At 38.6% G+C, this 12,848-nt stretch overlaps 1 protein-coding gene across 2 annotated transcripts in view; it reads left to right on the top strand.

Moving 5' to 3' along the window:
* LOC149133717 (ankyrin repeat domain-containing protein 13C-A-like) overlaps positions 1–12,848 on the top strand; it is a 331,974-nt gene that overhangs the window by 198,799 nt on the left and 120,327 nt on the right. For both annotated transcript variants that reach the window (XM_089359124.1, XM_089359123.1), the window contains one exon: positions 5,123–5,267. In XM_089359124.1, coding sequence (XP_089215250.1) covers positions 5,123–5,267 — 145 coding nt within the window. The remainder of the gene's footprint in view (positions 1–5,122; positions 5,268–12,848) is intronic.

Here is a 12,848-nt window from a genome sequence, read left to right as displayed (position 1 = left end):
ACGATTGTGCTGGTATAGTCACTTGGCGAGAATGGATGAGGATAGCTGTGTGAAAAGGTGCCACAGCCTAGCAGTTGAGGGTACCTGTGGAAGAGGTAGACCCAGGAACCTGGGATGAGGTGGTGAAGCGCAACTTTCGAACATGAGGCCTCACCGAGGCAATGACTAGTGACTGAGACCTGTGGAAGTATGCTGTGCATGAAAAGACCCGGCAAGCCAAGTGAGACCATAACCTGTGGCCTTTACCAGGGGTGTGTCCAGCCCACCTATGCGTACCCTCCTTCTTTGGACACAAAACCCTGCTTGCGAAGACCTGTTGAGGCAAGTGAAATCTAAATCGAAATTGAACAAAATTTGATGACTGGCACTCAATCGAACCTTCCCTCATTGGACACTAAACTCAGGTTGCGAAGACCTGTTGGGGCAAGTAAGATCGAAGCTGAACAAAATTTGATGACTGGCACCCGTACCAGTGGAGCGCTAACAGCACCATCTGAGCGAGATCACTGCCAGAGCAGTAGTCTCGCTCCCGTGCCGGTGGCACATAAAAAGCACCATTTGAGCACAATCGTTTCCAGCTTCGCCTTACTAGCACTTGTGCCGGTGGCATATGAACAAAACATTGGCTGACTCCTGTGCAGGTGGCACATAAAAAACACCATTTGAGCGTGGCTGTTGCCAGTACCGCCGTACTGGCCCTCATGCTGGTGGCACGTAAAAAGCACCCACTACACTCTCGGAGTAGTTGGTGTTAGGAAGGGCATCCAACTGTAGAAACTCTGCCAGATCAGATTAGAGTCTGGTGTAGCCAACCGCTTCGCCAGTCCCCAGTCAAATCGTCCAACCCATGCTAGCATGGAAAGCGGACATTAAATGATGATGATGATTCCTTGCCTGATTGACAATATTCCCTCATTTGACTACCAAATATGAACACTTGTTCATTCCTATGTCCCATAGGAGTGTTGAGACCAGGTCTAACTGCCTCTTAGTTTTATGAATATTACTCAAGTACAGGTCATCAACAAAAAAGGTGTGAGTGACATTAATCTTGCTGTCATTGGCAGGTCCTGTCATGTAGCCCTTATATTTTCTTAACAGGGCTGATAAGAGATTCATTGCTAGAACAGAAAGCCTTACAGATAAGCTGTCACCCTGAAATATTCCCTTATTGATTATAGTATTGGCTTCATTTCTTATTGGTAACTTTGTGGACCATGTTATCACCTCTTAATGACATTGACTATAGCAACTGGAATTTGGAGGAATGAATTCAAGCAATCTATGTTTGATTTCTACATAACATTCAAGCACCAACCCTAACCTTAACCTGTAATTTTTTGGCTACATAAATCTCTTAGTTTATAGCTTCTAGTTTTGTACATGCAACTGCTAACCAGTCTCCCACATCATTCTCATTGTTCACTTCTCTTTTGAACTGGTTAACGAGCTGCCCTGTAGAGTGCGAGTTTTCTGTACCACTATCAAATTTCCCCCAGATGATTTCTCATTTGGCAGTCTTACAACAATTGTCAGAAAAGTTTCCCTGTTGATATCATAAATTTGGGAATATATGTTTGCATTCACTCCATAACTCATGTAACTACATTGAATCATGGATGTGTTGCTTATTTGCATTCCGGATCCCTCCTCAAAATAATTCTGGATCATCCTTTTGTACTGCAATACACCACTTGTGAGTTTAGTACAAACTTGCAATTGACAGCTAATAGTTTTTTTTTTCCTATAATCAAAATATTCATATACTGTTCACAATTCATGTTTAAGGGCAATTAGCTTACTTGTTAGTGCCTCTTGTTAACAGTTCCCATAAACTTTAGATAATCCATCATAAAGTTGCAGCTGGTGGTTGATGAATTTACATTTCACCTTGTTACAATAATACCTAGCTGTTCAATATTGTACTTGAGTCTGTCTGGAGAGAAGTAATCCATTTTGGTTGTTTCTTCTCATTACTATCAATCCCCATTACTTCTGTCTGTTGGCAAATGCTAATTGCAGTACAGTGTAGCAAAACATTCAATGTCAAAAAGTTGGGATTTTCAATCTCCACTAATTGTTGCTTAACTATTCGGTAGATTTTTTCTGTTGACTCATGTGGTAATTGTTCTCTCATGTAATTGTTTATTAATGTAGATAGTAAAGTTTTGTTTGGATTTTGCTGTTAACTATTCTTTCTATTGTTTGTGTTCTTCACTCGTTATTGTTTGTTTATAATCAGTTACTGGATATTCATGTAATAACAGCTGGGTGATCTCAGTTTTATTGTTATTACATTAGTCATGGTCTATATTGTCTAGTCTTCTCAGAAGAATTCACTAAACTGTGTGTGATTTTGATGCTCTATGGGGATAACGACAAAATCTTTTCTCAGTGAAGGTTACTTGTTGTTGTTATTATTTAGTACTGAAGTTCAAGTAAGGATATTTTAGATTCAAGTAATTCTTCATTCTTTACAAATAACCATTTGAGGTATCTTCCCTAGCCTTTTTATTTATGGAATTGATAGAGATTTGGTTTGGTTCAAAGGCACACTGAAATTTCTCTTGCTAGTTCTAAAATCTGTGATAGCTGAACCTAGTCTCCTGTCTAGTCATGGTGAATATAGCAGTAAACCCACATATTGAGTTTCTCTGCTGTTATCTTCCAGAGAAAAAAAAGTGTTTCTCTGCACTTATCTTAAGATAGCCAATTTTTTTATCAATCTTGTATCAATGGTGTCTTAAGAATACCTCACAGAGTGATGATTATGCCCTGCATAGTTATTGGTTGCCCTCTGGCAAGGCATAGTACTCATTCAGTCACCCCCATCAGAGATACGCTGGAAAGGAGTCAACCTTCATAAATCTGTATATTTCCTGTGGGTATCCAGCAGTTCAACCTGGCACACAATGATAAACTATTGTATTGGCAGGAGAGATATTGTGGTTATGCAGACCAACTGCTTTCACAATGGACAGGCACACAAATTCTCATTAGCTGAGAACTACAGGTTTACATGAGGTATTGCACCCCCTGTTCAAATTAGCAACTTAAAAACAACCATGACAGGGCAACTGCATAATTCACCATCCTGCACCACTCATTGCATAGATCAACTAGGAGTATGTCTCCTAATGAAAAACTAGGTCAGGGTCCAAAAATTGGTTACTGGATCCCTACTGAAATGCAACAAATTTATAAATATAACTTCTTTCAACACTAGGATGCTAAATAACGCTAGGAGAATAAATGAATTTACAGCACTTTGTGGACTTTACAAGCTTGAAGTTACATGTGTTGTAGAACATCATTACTACAATCCTGATGATCTAATTAAATATCATGGTTTAGAAAAAGGCTGGAAACTTCTGTCTAATTTAGCTGAGAAAGCTCAAAATAATTCAACTATTGGATGAATAGGCATGATTTAAGTCCAAAAGCACAAGAATTTTTACTCTGTATTGAGTCTATAACACCAACAGTGATGATAACAGCTTTCAATAGAAATCCAAAGCTAACAATAATCTGTTGTTACAGTCCTACAAATACTACAGAATTAGAGATTGCTGAAAACTTTTGCAATGCACTTTCAGGTTTGATATGTGAAGTCCCAAAACATAATCTAACTCTCATTGCAAGAGATTTCAAAGCAAAGATTGGACAAGACAAGCTTTCATAACAAAACAGACAGAAATGGAAAATTATTGTTAGATTTTTTAAAATTAATGTAATCTAACTGATTTGGAAGTTAAGTATAAAGAAAAACTAGTAGAGTTGTGAACATTTAAATATCTAAACATTGCCTGAAGACAACTTGATCATATTTTAATAAATAAATGGGAAAATAGTGCAATGAACTGTGAAGCTTATAACTTTTGCCACTAGATTCTGATCATTGTCCTATCTCAGCAAGGATAAGATTATCACTAAGATGTAACAACTGACAAGACAAAGAAAATTCCCCTAGACTGATCTGCACTGAACACATATGTAAACATCAAGGAAAACTATGCAGTTGAAATTAGTAATAGAAACCATGCTCTTCAAGACAACTCTGCCAACACAATGTATGAGAACATAATTGAAAAGCATAAAAAGGCTTGCAGGACTTCACATTTCTTTGCAATCATGAAAAGTAAAGATATGAAGCATGTGATAGTTTACAACTGTTAACATTACATTTTCAGTTAATTGGTTGGTATAAATATCATCTTTATTTAAGAAACATTCTTAGAGGTCAGTATTATGATGTGAGCTCTTTATAATCTTTATTTAAGTTGACGCACAAGTTGTAAATAGGGAAGAAATATGGCATTTTGAACCATTTTTTGGAACAAGTTCAGCAGGAAAATTACTCAGATTTTAGTATAACAGTAGGGTTTTATTAGAAATCCTGGCTCATTAGTTTGTTTTTTCTTACAATTTAATCAAATCTCTGAAAGAATAGTATAAGGTGGGGGGGGGGGGGGGGTAAGATAGTGAAACTTCAATGAGTGGGCACAACTGAAGAGGGATCATATAAACTAGGAAATTTTTCTCAATTTTTGTTAAAGAATATAAAAAGTATTTCAGTTGCTTCTCCAATCTATAGATTCAAGTTATATTATATTTGCTATGAAAAATAATTGAGGTATATAGAAAGCATTACATAACTTGACAGTATTCAGTGGTGTAGGCTGTTCTGTTTATTTTGTATGTTGAGCTAAATTATTATGAATTTTAGTTATTGCACACATATATGTAGCTGAAACTACTGTCATTTTCAATTTTCTTTTGTTCTTGTTTAGTTTATGTTATTGCCTTTTTAGCAGTGTATTTTGTAAACATTTGTTGGAAATAATATTTACCTGAATGCTTTCATCAGTTGTCTCATAAGATAAGATTTATTCTTTGTGATTATTAAATTATTGACAGGGTGATTAGAAATTATTAGACAAAATACTTTATTCTCTTATTTCTGTCTTGTCGTAAATGACCTTGATATTTTCCCCACTGAACTGCTAAAATGAATATTAGTGAAGCACTAGGATCAACATAAGTTCATTGTACCCTTCTCCCAAATTTGAGACTGTGTCAAAGTTAAAAAATATATTTGATAATTATTTTTGTTCATTTTCAGATTGGATACTACTTTAGTAGATTTTAATGGTATGAATTGGGAGCGTGGTGACATCACATTTTTGTTTAATGGGAATCAACATTTGTCAAAACCACTTTTAGTCATGGATAACAAAGCCAAAAGCTTCCAGTGGATACGCAATGAGGTCAGTAAATACCCTATGCATTTTACCTCATTACTGAGAAAATATAACCATAAATTTCTTTTTATTGTATTGATATAAAAAAAACTGTCATTTTATGAAATGTTTGAAAATAATTTGGATTTTTTGTAGATTGTCTATATATATATATGTATATATATATATATATATATATATATATATATATGTATACACACATAGAAAGAGGGAGAGAGAAAGAGAGAGAGAGAGAGAAAAAACAAAGTTATTTTTTTCCACATGGGTAGAAATATAGAAAAAAATAGAAGTTGAAAATGCACTGAGAATAGTTAAAAAAATTTTATTATATTTAAAGATGTAACTGGTTTCACAGTTTAGACTGATTTTCAAAAGTTGAGATAGTAAACATGGATTATGTCACAGATGTCTTGCTTCTGACTAGTAATTAAAGCTTGTTCTATTTTTATAGAGTACATGGCTAAAATTAGTATTATGTTTTGGATATGACTTGATTGGTAGAGAATAATCACATGACTGGTCTAGGAAATTTTTGTAGGTTCCCCACTACATCCATGTGTTAATATCAAGTGACAATGTTTGGCATCATAAGTCAAGGCTGACATAGTTGAGTGAACATGTCTTGTGACAGTACCAAACAATCAATGCTCTGAATGTTTTCTTTCAAGTGTTGTAGAAAATGAATATGTGATTAAGTTTAGAATCTTTTGTACCTTTCCTGCTATGTTCATACATTAGTGTCACATAACAGTATATTTTGCTCCAAAAATTTAGGCCGACACGGTTGAGTCCACCCTCCCACATAACAGATGAAATTTAGAGTGCCTTGATTGTAACTAAACATTTTCACTCAACCATGTCAGTATTAAATTTTGACACAAAATCTACTGTCGCATGGACGCAGTGGGAAATGTACAAAAGGTTCTAAACTTAATCACGTGTTCATTATCTACAGAGCATTGATTGTTTAGTGTTGTCACTCAAACGTGTCAGCCTCAACTTACAACACCAAACATTGTCACTTGCTGTTAATACAAGGACATAGCGGGGTGCTTATAAAAATTTCTAAAACTAATCATGTGACTATCCTCTACCAATCAAGTCATATCCAAAACATATGCTAATTTCAGCCATGTACTCCCTATAAAAATAGGACAAGCTTCAAACACTAGTCAGAAGCAAGACAGCTAGGCTGGTTATTCAATCATTCTGTTTGTGTTTGACGTGTTTCACTGAAAGGTTAGTTGATTTGGAATTGTTGCCTGCTTGCAGGATTTGTTATTTGTGTTTGTGGTTTCCTGTAAGAGAAACGTTGTTTAAAAATATTTATTTGTGAAAAATTGTGTGAATTGTTATCTTCCCCTAAGGGGGAAGGATATTTAAATTGTTTATTGCCTTGCGGCAAATTTCGAAGTGTGTACCACTTGGGAACAGTTGTTAAATATTATTTGAACTGTTTTCCAGTTTGGAACAATTATTATATTCTTTGTGTGTCTTTTTGAATATTTTTGTGTAAAAAGTATTGAAATTTCTTCAAATGAAGAAACCAACAAAATGAATTTTGCCACTGCTCTTGGCAGATCTGATATAATTCTTACAAAAGAACATATCCACCAAATGAATTGATAAACAAGATGAGAGAGAAAACTATTATCTACAAGTCATACAATGTAGAAAAGAAGAAGCTCAAACACTTGGAAGAGTGCACTGTTGAAAAGTGTCTCGGGCCAGTAATAAACCAAATAAAATACCTGGCCCAAGGCACAAAATTTGCTACAATAGAAGCAAGGTTCAAGTCTGCGGAGAAAGCTAGAGAGTTTTCGACTTGGACCGTGCAGAACGATAACATAATGCTTTTACTGTTGTATCTGGGATGAAGAACGTCCTGAATTAAATTAAAGAACATCTCACCAGAGGTTGAGGTTGCGTAGATCGTGGCCACTCTCTTGTTTGAAAGAGAGGATAAAATTAATATAATCCAGATCTCCAGAGACACCCCACAAAACTGGTGGGGTCAGACTCTGGAGATCCTTGCATAGGCCACGACAACAGACCTGGAAAGTTTACCAGAGATCATACACATCGGAGAGGAAACAGTACTGATGGTTCATGTAGAGGGGAAAAGACCTAGATGCTACAAGTGTGGCAAAAAGGTCACCTAAGGTCAAAGTGCCCCTCTACAAAAAAGGCTAAAGAAGAGGAAGAGAAAAGTGAAGAGGTGGCACCCCCAGCCAAGGAGGCTGTTACCCAGAGGGTAACCACCTCCACCAGCAAAGAAAATTCAAAAGAAACAGAACCAGCCATGACACTGGCTGAGGAAGACATGGACTTTCAGATGCCTACAAAGACCCAGGAGATGGCTCCAATAGCCAAAGTTGTGAAAAAAACAAGAACCAAAAGAAAAAAGGTAAGAACTGAAACTTGAAAAAATAGATATCCCGAAAAAAGTGGATACTACAATAGTGGTGTATAAAAACAGTAATAAGTATTTGGAAGGGGTCATTAGACCCCCATCAACAAACTGCATTATTTGTGAATAGCAACCAAAGAAGTTTGGTGACAATAGGGAGAATTTCCCAAAAGCTGTATAGCGATTTAAAGGAAAGATAACCGAAAGAAATTGTGGAGCTCAAGGAGCTCCCGAGGGTGTTTGACCCACCGGTGGAACTGAGTCTGGATGAGAAGAAGGAAGAGGAAGAACAGGTCTCAGTGGTACTGAGAACAATCCCCCTTGAAAGATGAAAAGAGCAGGTAGGCTCAGATTTCTTTCTTTTTTGTTTTTGACATGGCTACACTACGCATTGGTTGTTTAAATGTACATGACCTGGGCTTGAAGAGGAAGCAGGCTTGTTTCTTCAACGACCTCAGATCACAGAGAATTGATGTTATGGTTGCTACAGAGACCAAGTTGGACAAGCTGCAGGCCTTCTCAACTCTCCTGAATGGCTATGAGAAAATCAAGTCTCCTAGTTGGATAGTGGGGAAGGGAGGTGTTGTGGTTTTGCTCTGGAAAAGCTTGGCACTGCAGACACGTATGATCTTCGTGGACCCAGAAGGTGAGTTGGTTGTTCTGGATCTGACATACAGAGGTAAGGCTTTCAGGTTGGTTGGCATTAACGCACCTAGCACGCTAGGCAAACGGAATGAGTTCTATCAACGCCTGGAAAACTTTCTGGTGATGTCAAGGACATTAGTTTTGTTAGTGATTTTAACACTATTTTGGATGCACACCTGGATAGCATAGGCTCGAACGATAGGAGATGCAACTCATGCCTCATTGATATGTTGAAGCGATTTATGCTGGCAGATTGATACAGACTCGATAACCCAAGCATTCTAGTGTGGACTTGGACTAATAACGACGGCTCAATCAGGTCTTACCTAGACAGGATTATTGTTAATACTAGAGTTAAGTCTAGTTTTAGCTGTCCACAGTTTACCTACATACCCTACATGGATCATAAATTATTGACATGTGGGTTGCATATAGATAATGTCCATAAACAGGAATCTGGCTATGGGAAGTTGAACAACTCCCTATTGGATTGCGAAACTTACCGTAGCCAGATTTATGTTAGTAATGAGGGCACTAACCGGCACTGTGTTAAATAACCGGTGGTGGAGTGCCCTCAAAAGAGCCATTCTACTTGAGTCGACTAGTTTAGCAAGCAGTTTAGTCTAGAGCAGACTAGAGTAGAAAGGGATTTAGTTAAGGTGTTAGAAGAGGCGCTGAGAATGGGCTCTGCACCGTTTTGGTGGCAAGATCGACTTTGGACCGACACCTCAATGCCAAACACAAAGGATACAGAGTCTGGGCTAAAGTACGTGCACTAGGTCGCGAAGGTATCAACGTTGGCAGGTGGGCTCACTCAATAGAAACCCAGCGTGGTGTAGATGCTACGATAAGGTCTGTAGTAAATGAACATGGACAGGAGAAGATGTGCAAGGCCTTTCATGAACACTTTGCTGCATTGTTCAGGAAGAGCGGGACACTGGACAATGCGGATTTCCTGGCTGGTGGCCCACATCTCTCGGCACGTGATGGTGAGTGCTGTGAAGAGCTGATTACAGCTAAGGAGGTTATAGAGGTGCTTTCCGTGTGCCCCAAGGACAAGTTACCAGGATTGGATGGTCTGCCTTATGAATTTTATAAAAGTATGCCAGACTTGTTTGGGAACATACTGACCAGTGTGTACACAAATTGGCAGCAGAATGGGAGAATTCTCAAATCTGTGAGCTGAGGAGTGGTGACACTGATCAGGAAGGACCTGAGCAAGGGGGATAACATTAATAACTTTCAGCCCATAACTCTACTAAACACAGAGTTAAAGATTCTGGCCAAGGTGCTAGCCAAAAGAGTGAGGATTGTTGTAGGCGACCTGGTGGGAGAGGCACAGACATGTGCCATCCCAGGAAGTATGATACATGACAACCTTCACCTCATTCGCTACACCATAGAGAGGGTTGGTAAAGTTCCTGGCAAAGGTGGGGCACTGGTGAATTTAGACCAGTTTAAGGCATTTGATAGGGTCGACCATTGGTATCTGGCGGCAGTTCTTCTGGTGGTTGGACTGAGCCCAACTTTCCGAGGCTGGATCGAAGCTTTGGATTGCAACATCGAATCTGTCGTCTGTCCCCACTCCTGTATGTATTGGCTCTTGAGTCACTGCTGCAAAGATTGGGGACTATAAGAGGAGACCCACATAATCTGTGTTACGGTAGAAGTGCGACAGCATATGTAGATGATTTCACCATCACCATGTCTGATGAAGGGCAGGTACCTCATGTAGAAGACACCATCAAAAGATACAGAGTGGTGGCAGGGGCAAAAATTAACCAGGAGAAATCCATTGGCTTGCAACTCAGCACCTGGCATGGCAAGTCAATGCCTTCCAACAGTGTCATCATATGCTGGACGGAGGGCCCGGTTAAATTGCTCGGGATCTGGTTTGGACCAGATCCCCAGGTGGAGAAAAACTGGAGCAATGTAACAAGTAAGGTGATGGCCATAACCCAGACCTAGTCTGGGAAGACATTATCCTTGCTAGAGAGGGCCAAGGTTGCACAGGTGTTTATAGCATCTGTGATAACCTACTGCCTAACCGTCATGCGTTGCTCCAGTTTGTGGCTGACCAAGTTGGAACAGATCCCTTTCCACTTTTTGTGGACAGGGAAAACACCACTTGTGAGGTGCTCCATCTGCTCCCAGAAACCATTAAAGGGTTGACTAGGGATGCCGTGGCTGATGATGCGCAAGTATGCGCTGAGGCTGAGACATCTCTGGCACTACCTGGATGGTGAGCAGGTGTGGTCACCACATGTCAAGCAACTTTTTCCACAACTGATGTCCCTGCGGGATGTAGGTACATGGATCAGGCGGAGACCTAGGATGGGGGAATGGCAGAAAGAGTGCAGGCAAGCACTCACTCTATTCTCCCAAGCAAGCAGTACCGGCAGCGAGGTTACCACCATGGATTTTTATAGAGGGTTGGTAGAGTATGAGTCCAATGACGTCCTGGGGGAGACTTTAGGCTTTGATGAGGAACAACTAACCAGCCTGTTCAGGAGGACATTCGGGCTGAGGTACCTGGATAACTTCCTGAAATCCTTGGCTTGGTTGTGCTATCGATTGGCCTTACTGGTTCCAGAGAGGTTGTTGAGACATGGTTTTGACACCTCCCCCACATGCCCGAGGTGCGGGCGTGTTAATGAAACTGTTGTGCATGCCTTCGTACACTGTGAGGAGCTGAGGGAGTTGATGACCTATGTCAAACAACTGATGTCAGATGCGGAAAGAGTATGGCTCTTGACTAAGTCCATGGTTAAGATTGTACTGCTTCCCTCCTTTAACAAGGAAAGGAAGGCATCTTTTTTCTGCGTAGTAGCCATACTGAAAGATACAGTATGGATGACATGTGTGAAAGGGATTGAGACACGGGTCGGTAAGTTATTTTAACTTCCACCTGTTAAGAAAGATCCGTCTGGAGAAAAGGTACCTGCCTCAGAGTGTGTACGAAAAAAGATGGACAACTGTGGTAAGGAAGCTGAGAATGAATGAGGCCATGCTAGTGTAGCCAGTCAAGATGAAAAAGAAGGGGAAAAATGGAAAAACAAAATGAAGTAAACAAAGGAAAAAAAAACACGGGTTAAACAAAAACCCATGAACATTATATTTATATTTATATTTTTATTTACATTTCTCATTTTCATTGTAAATTTTGATTTTTCATTCTGATTTTTTTGATTTCATAATGATTGTAACCTCAGCCCTCTGTAAGACTGACCTTGTTTCATCTCTGCCCCTGTTCTGTCCTTTCTGTGTATGCCCTTTATAGGCAATAAAGAAATACAGAAGCAAGACAGTTGCAACATAACCCACGTCTTTCTATCTCAACTTTTGAAAATCAGTGTAAACTGTGAAACTGGTTAAATCTTTAAATATCATAAAAAATTTTAAACTGTTCTCAGTGCATTTTCAACTATTTTATATCAATATACACACACACACCAGAGTTGATAGAATGTAGGTCAAGAGAGACCTTTCAGTATATGCTGATCTGGAAACTTAGTTTGGAAATCGTCTTTCATGGTATGTTTAAAGTTTTGCTTTTATCAAGCATAACAGAGCTTTCACTGATAGTTTTGGGAGCAACAAACCACTGGTAAGTGGCAAGCAGGTTTTAATTTTGGGGAAACCTGGCTCTACAGAAACTATACTGGTGACCTCAGAGGAAGGAGAGAGAGAGAGATATGAAGCACTTGATAGTTTACAATAAACATTGCATTTGCAATTAATTGGTTGGTATAAATATCATCTTTATTTAACTTTTCCTTATTTCTTACTTGCAATTCTAGTATTTTCATGTTCCATGTTATGTTAATTTTGCATAAACTTTCTGTCTGGTTCAGTACAGCAATATTTACTTTCATATTCAGTATTATATGTTTGCAGTTGATGCTGAAATTCCAATGAATTTTCATATATACCATTTTTTAAACTCTTTTTGTGTTATATTTTCCACAAATTTCCAAATGGACAATTGGTTGCAATATTTTTATATATTTTCTTATGTCTTTATATGTATGTGATCACATACTTTATTCAATCCCCACTTTAAATGCTGCTAAAGAGGATAAAAAAAGCTCATTCATTACAGCTCATTCATTCCAGCATGTTTCAGACTGGGAAATAATTCTTTATTTTCAGGTGTTTCAACTGGTATACCTAAAAGTAAAATTATTCATTTTGACATCCACCACTTGTAGCTCAGCCGTTTTCAGAAAAGCATAAATATAAACAAACACATAAACATGCACACACACATACACAAACAAAAAGCTTCTTTCAGTTTCTGTTTACTAAATCCACTCACAAGGTGTTGATCAGTCTGAAGCTATAATGGAAAACACCTGCTCAATGTATTGCACAGTGGGACTTAACCTGAAACCACACAATTGGGAAGCAGACTTCTGAACTACACAGCTATGCCTGCCTGTGCCTAGTGACAATATACAGTTCAGTGTGAATATAGAAATGGTGTTAATGTTTACCTATTAGGATCAAATCAACATCTGATATGCAGTAAC

Source organism: Octopus bimaculoides, chromosome 10, assembly GCF_046866305.1.
Source record: "Octopus bimaculoides isolate indiv1 chromosome 10, ASM4686630v1, whole genome shotgun sequence".
In the NCBI taxonomy this organism is placed as follows: domain Eukaryota; kingdom Metazoa; phylum Mollusca; class Cephalopoda; order Octopoda; family Octopodidae; genus Octopus; species Octopus bimaculoides.
The sequence above is the reverse complement of the archived record's forward strand: the minus strand, read 5'-3'. Positions and strand labels throughout refer to the sequence as shown.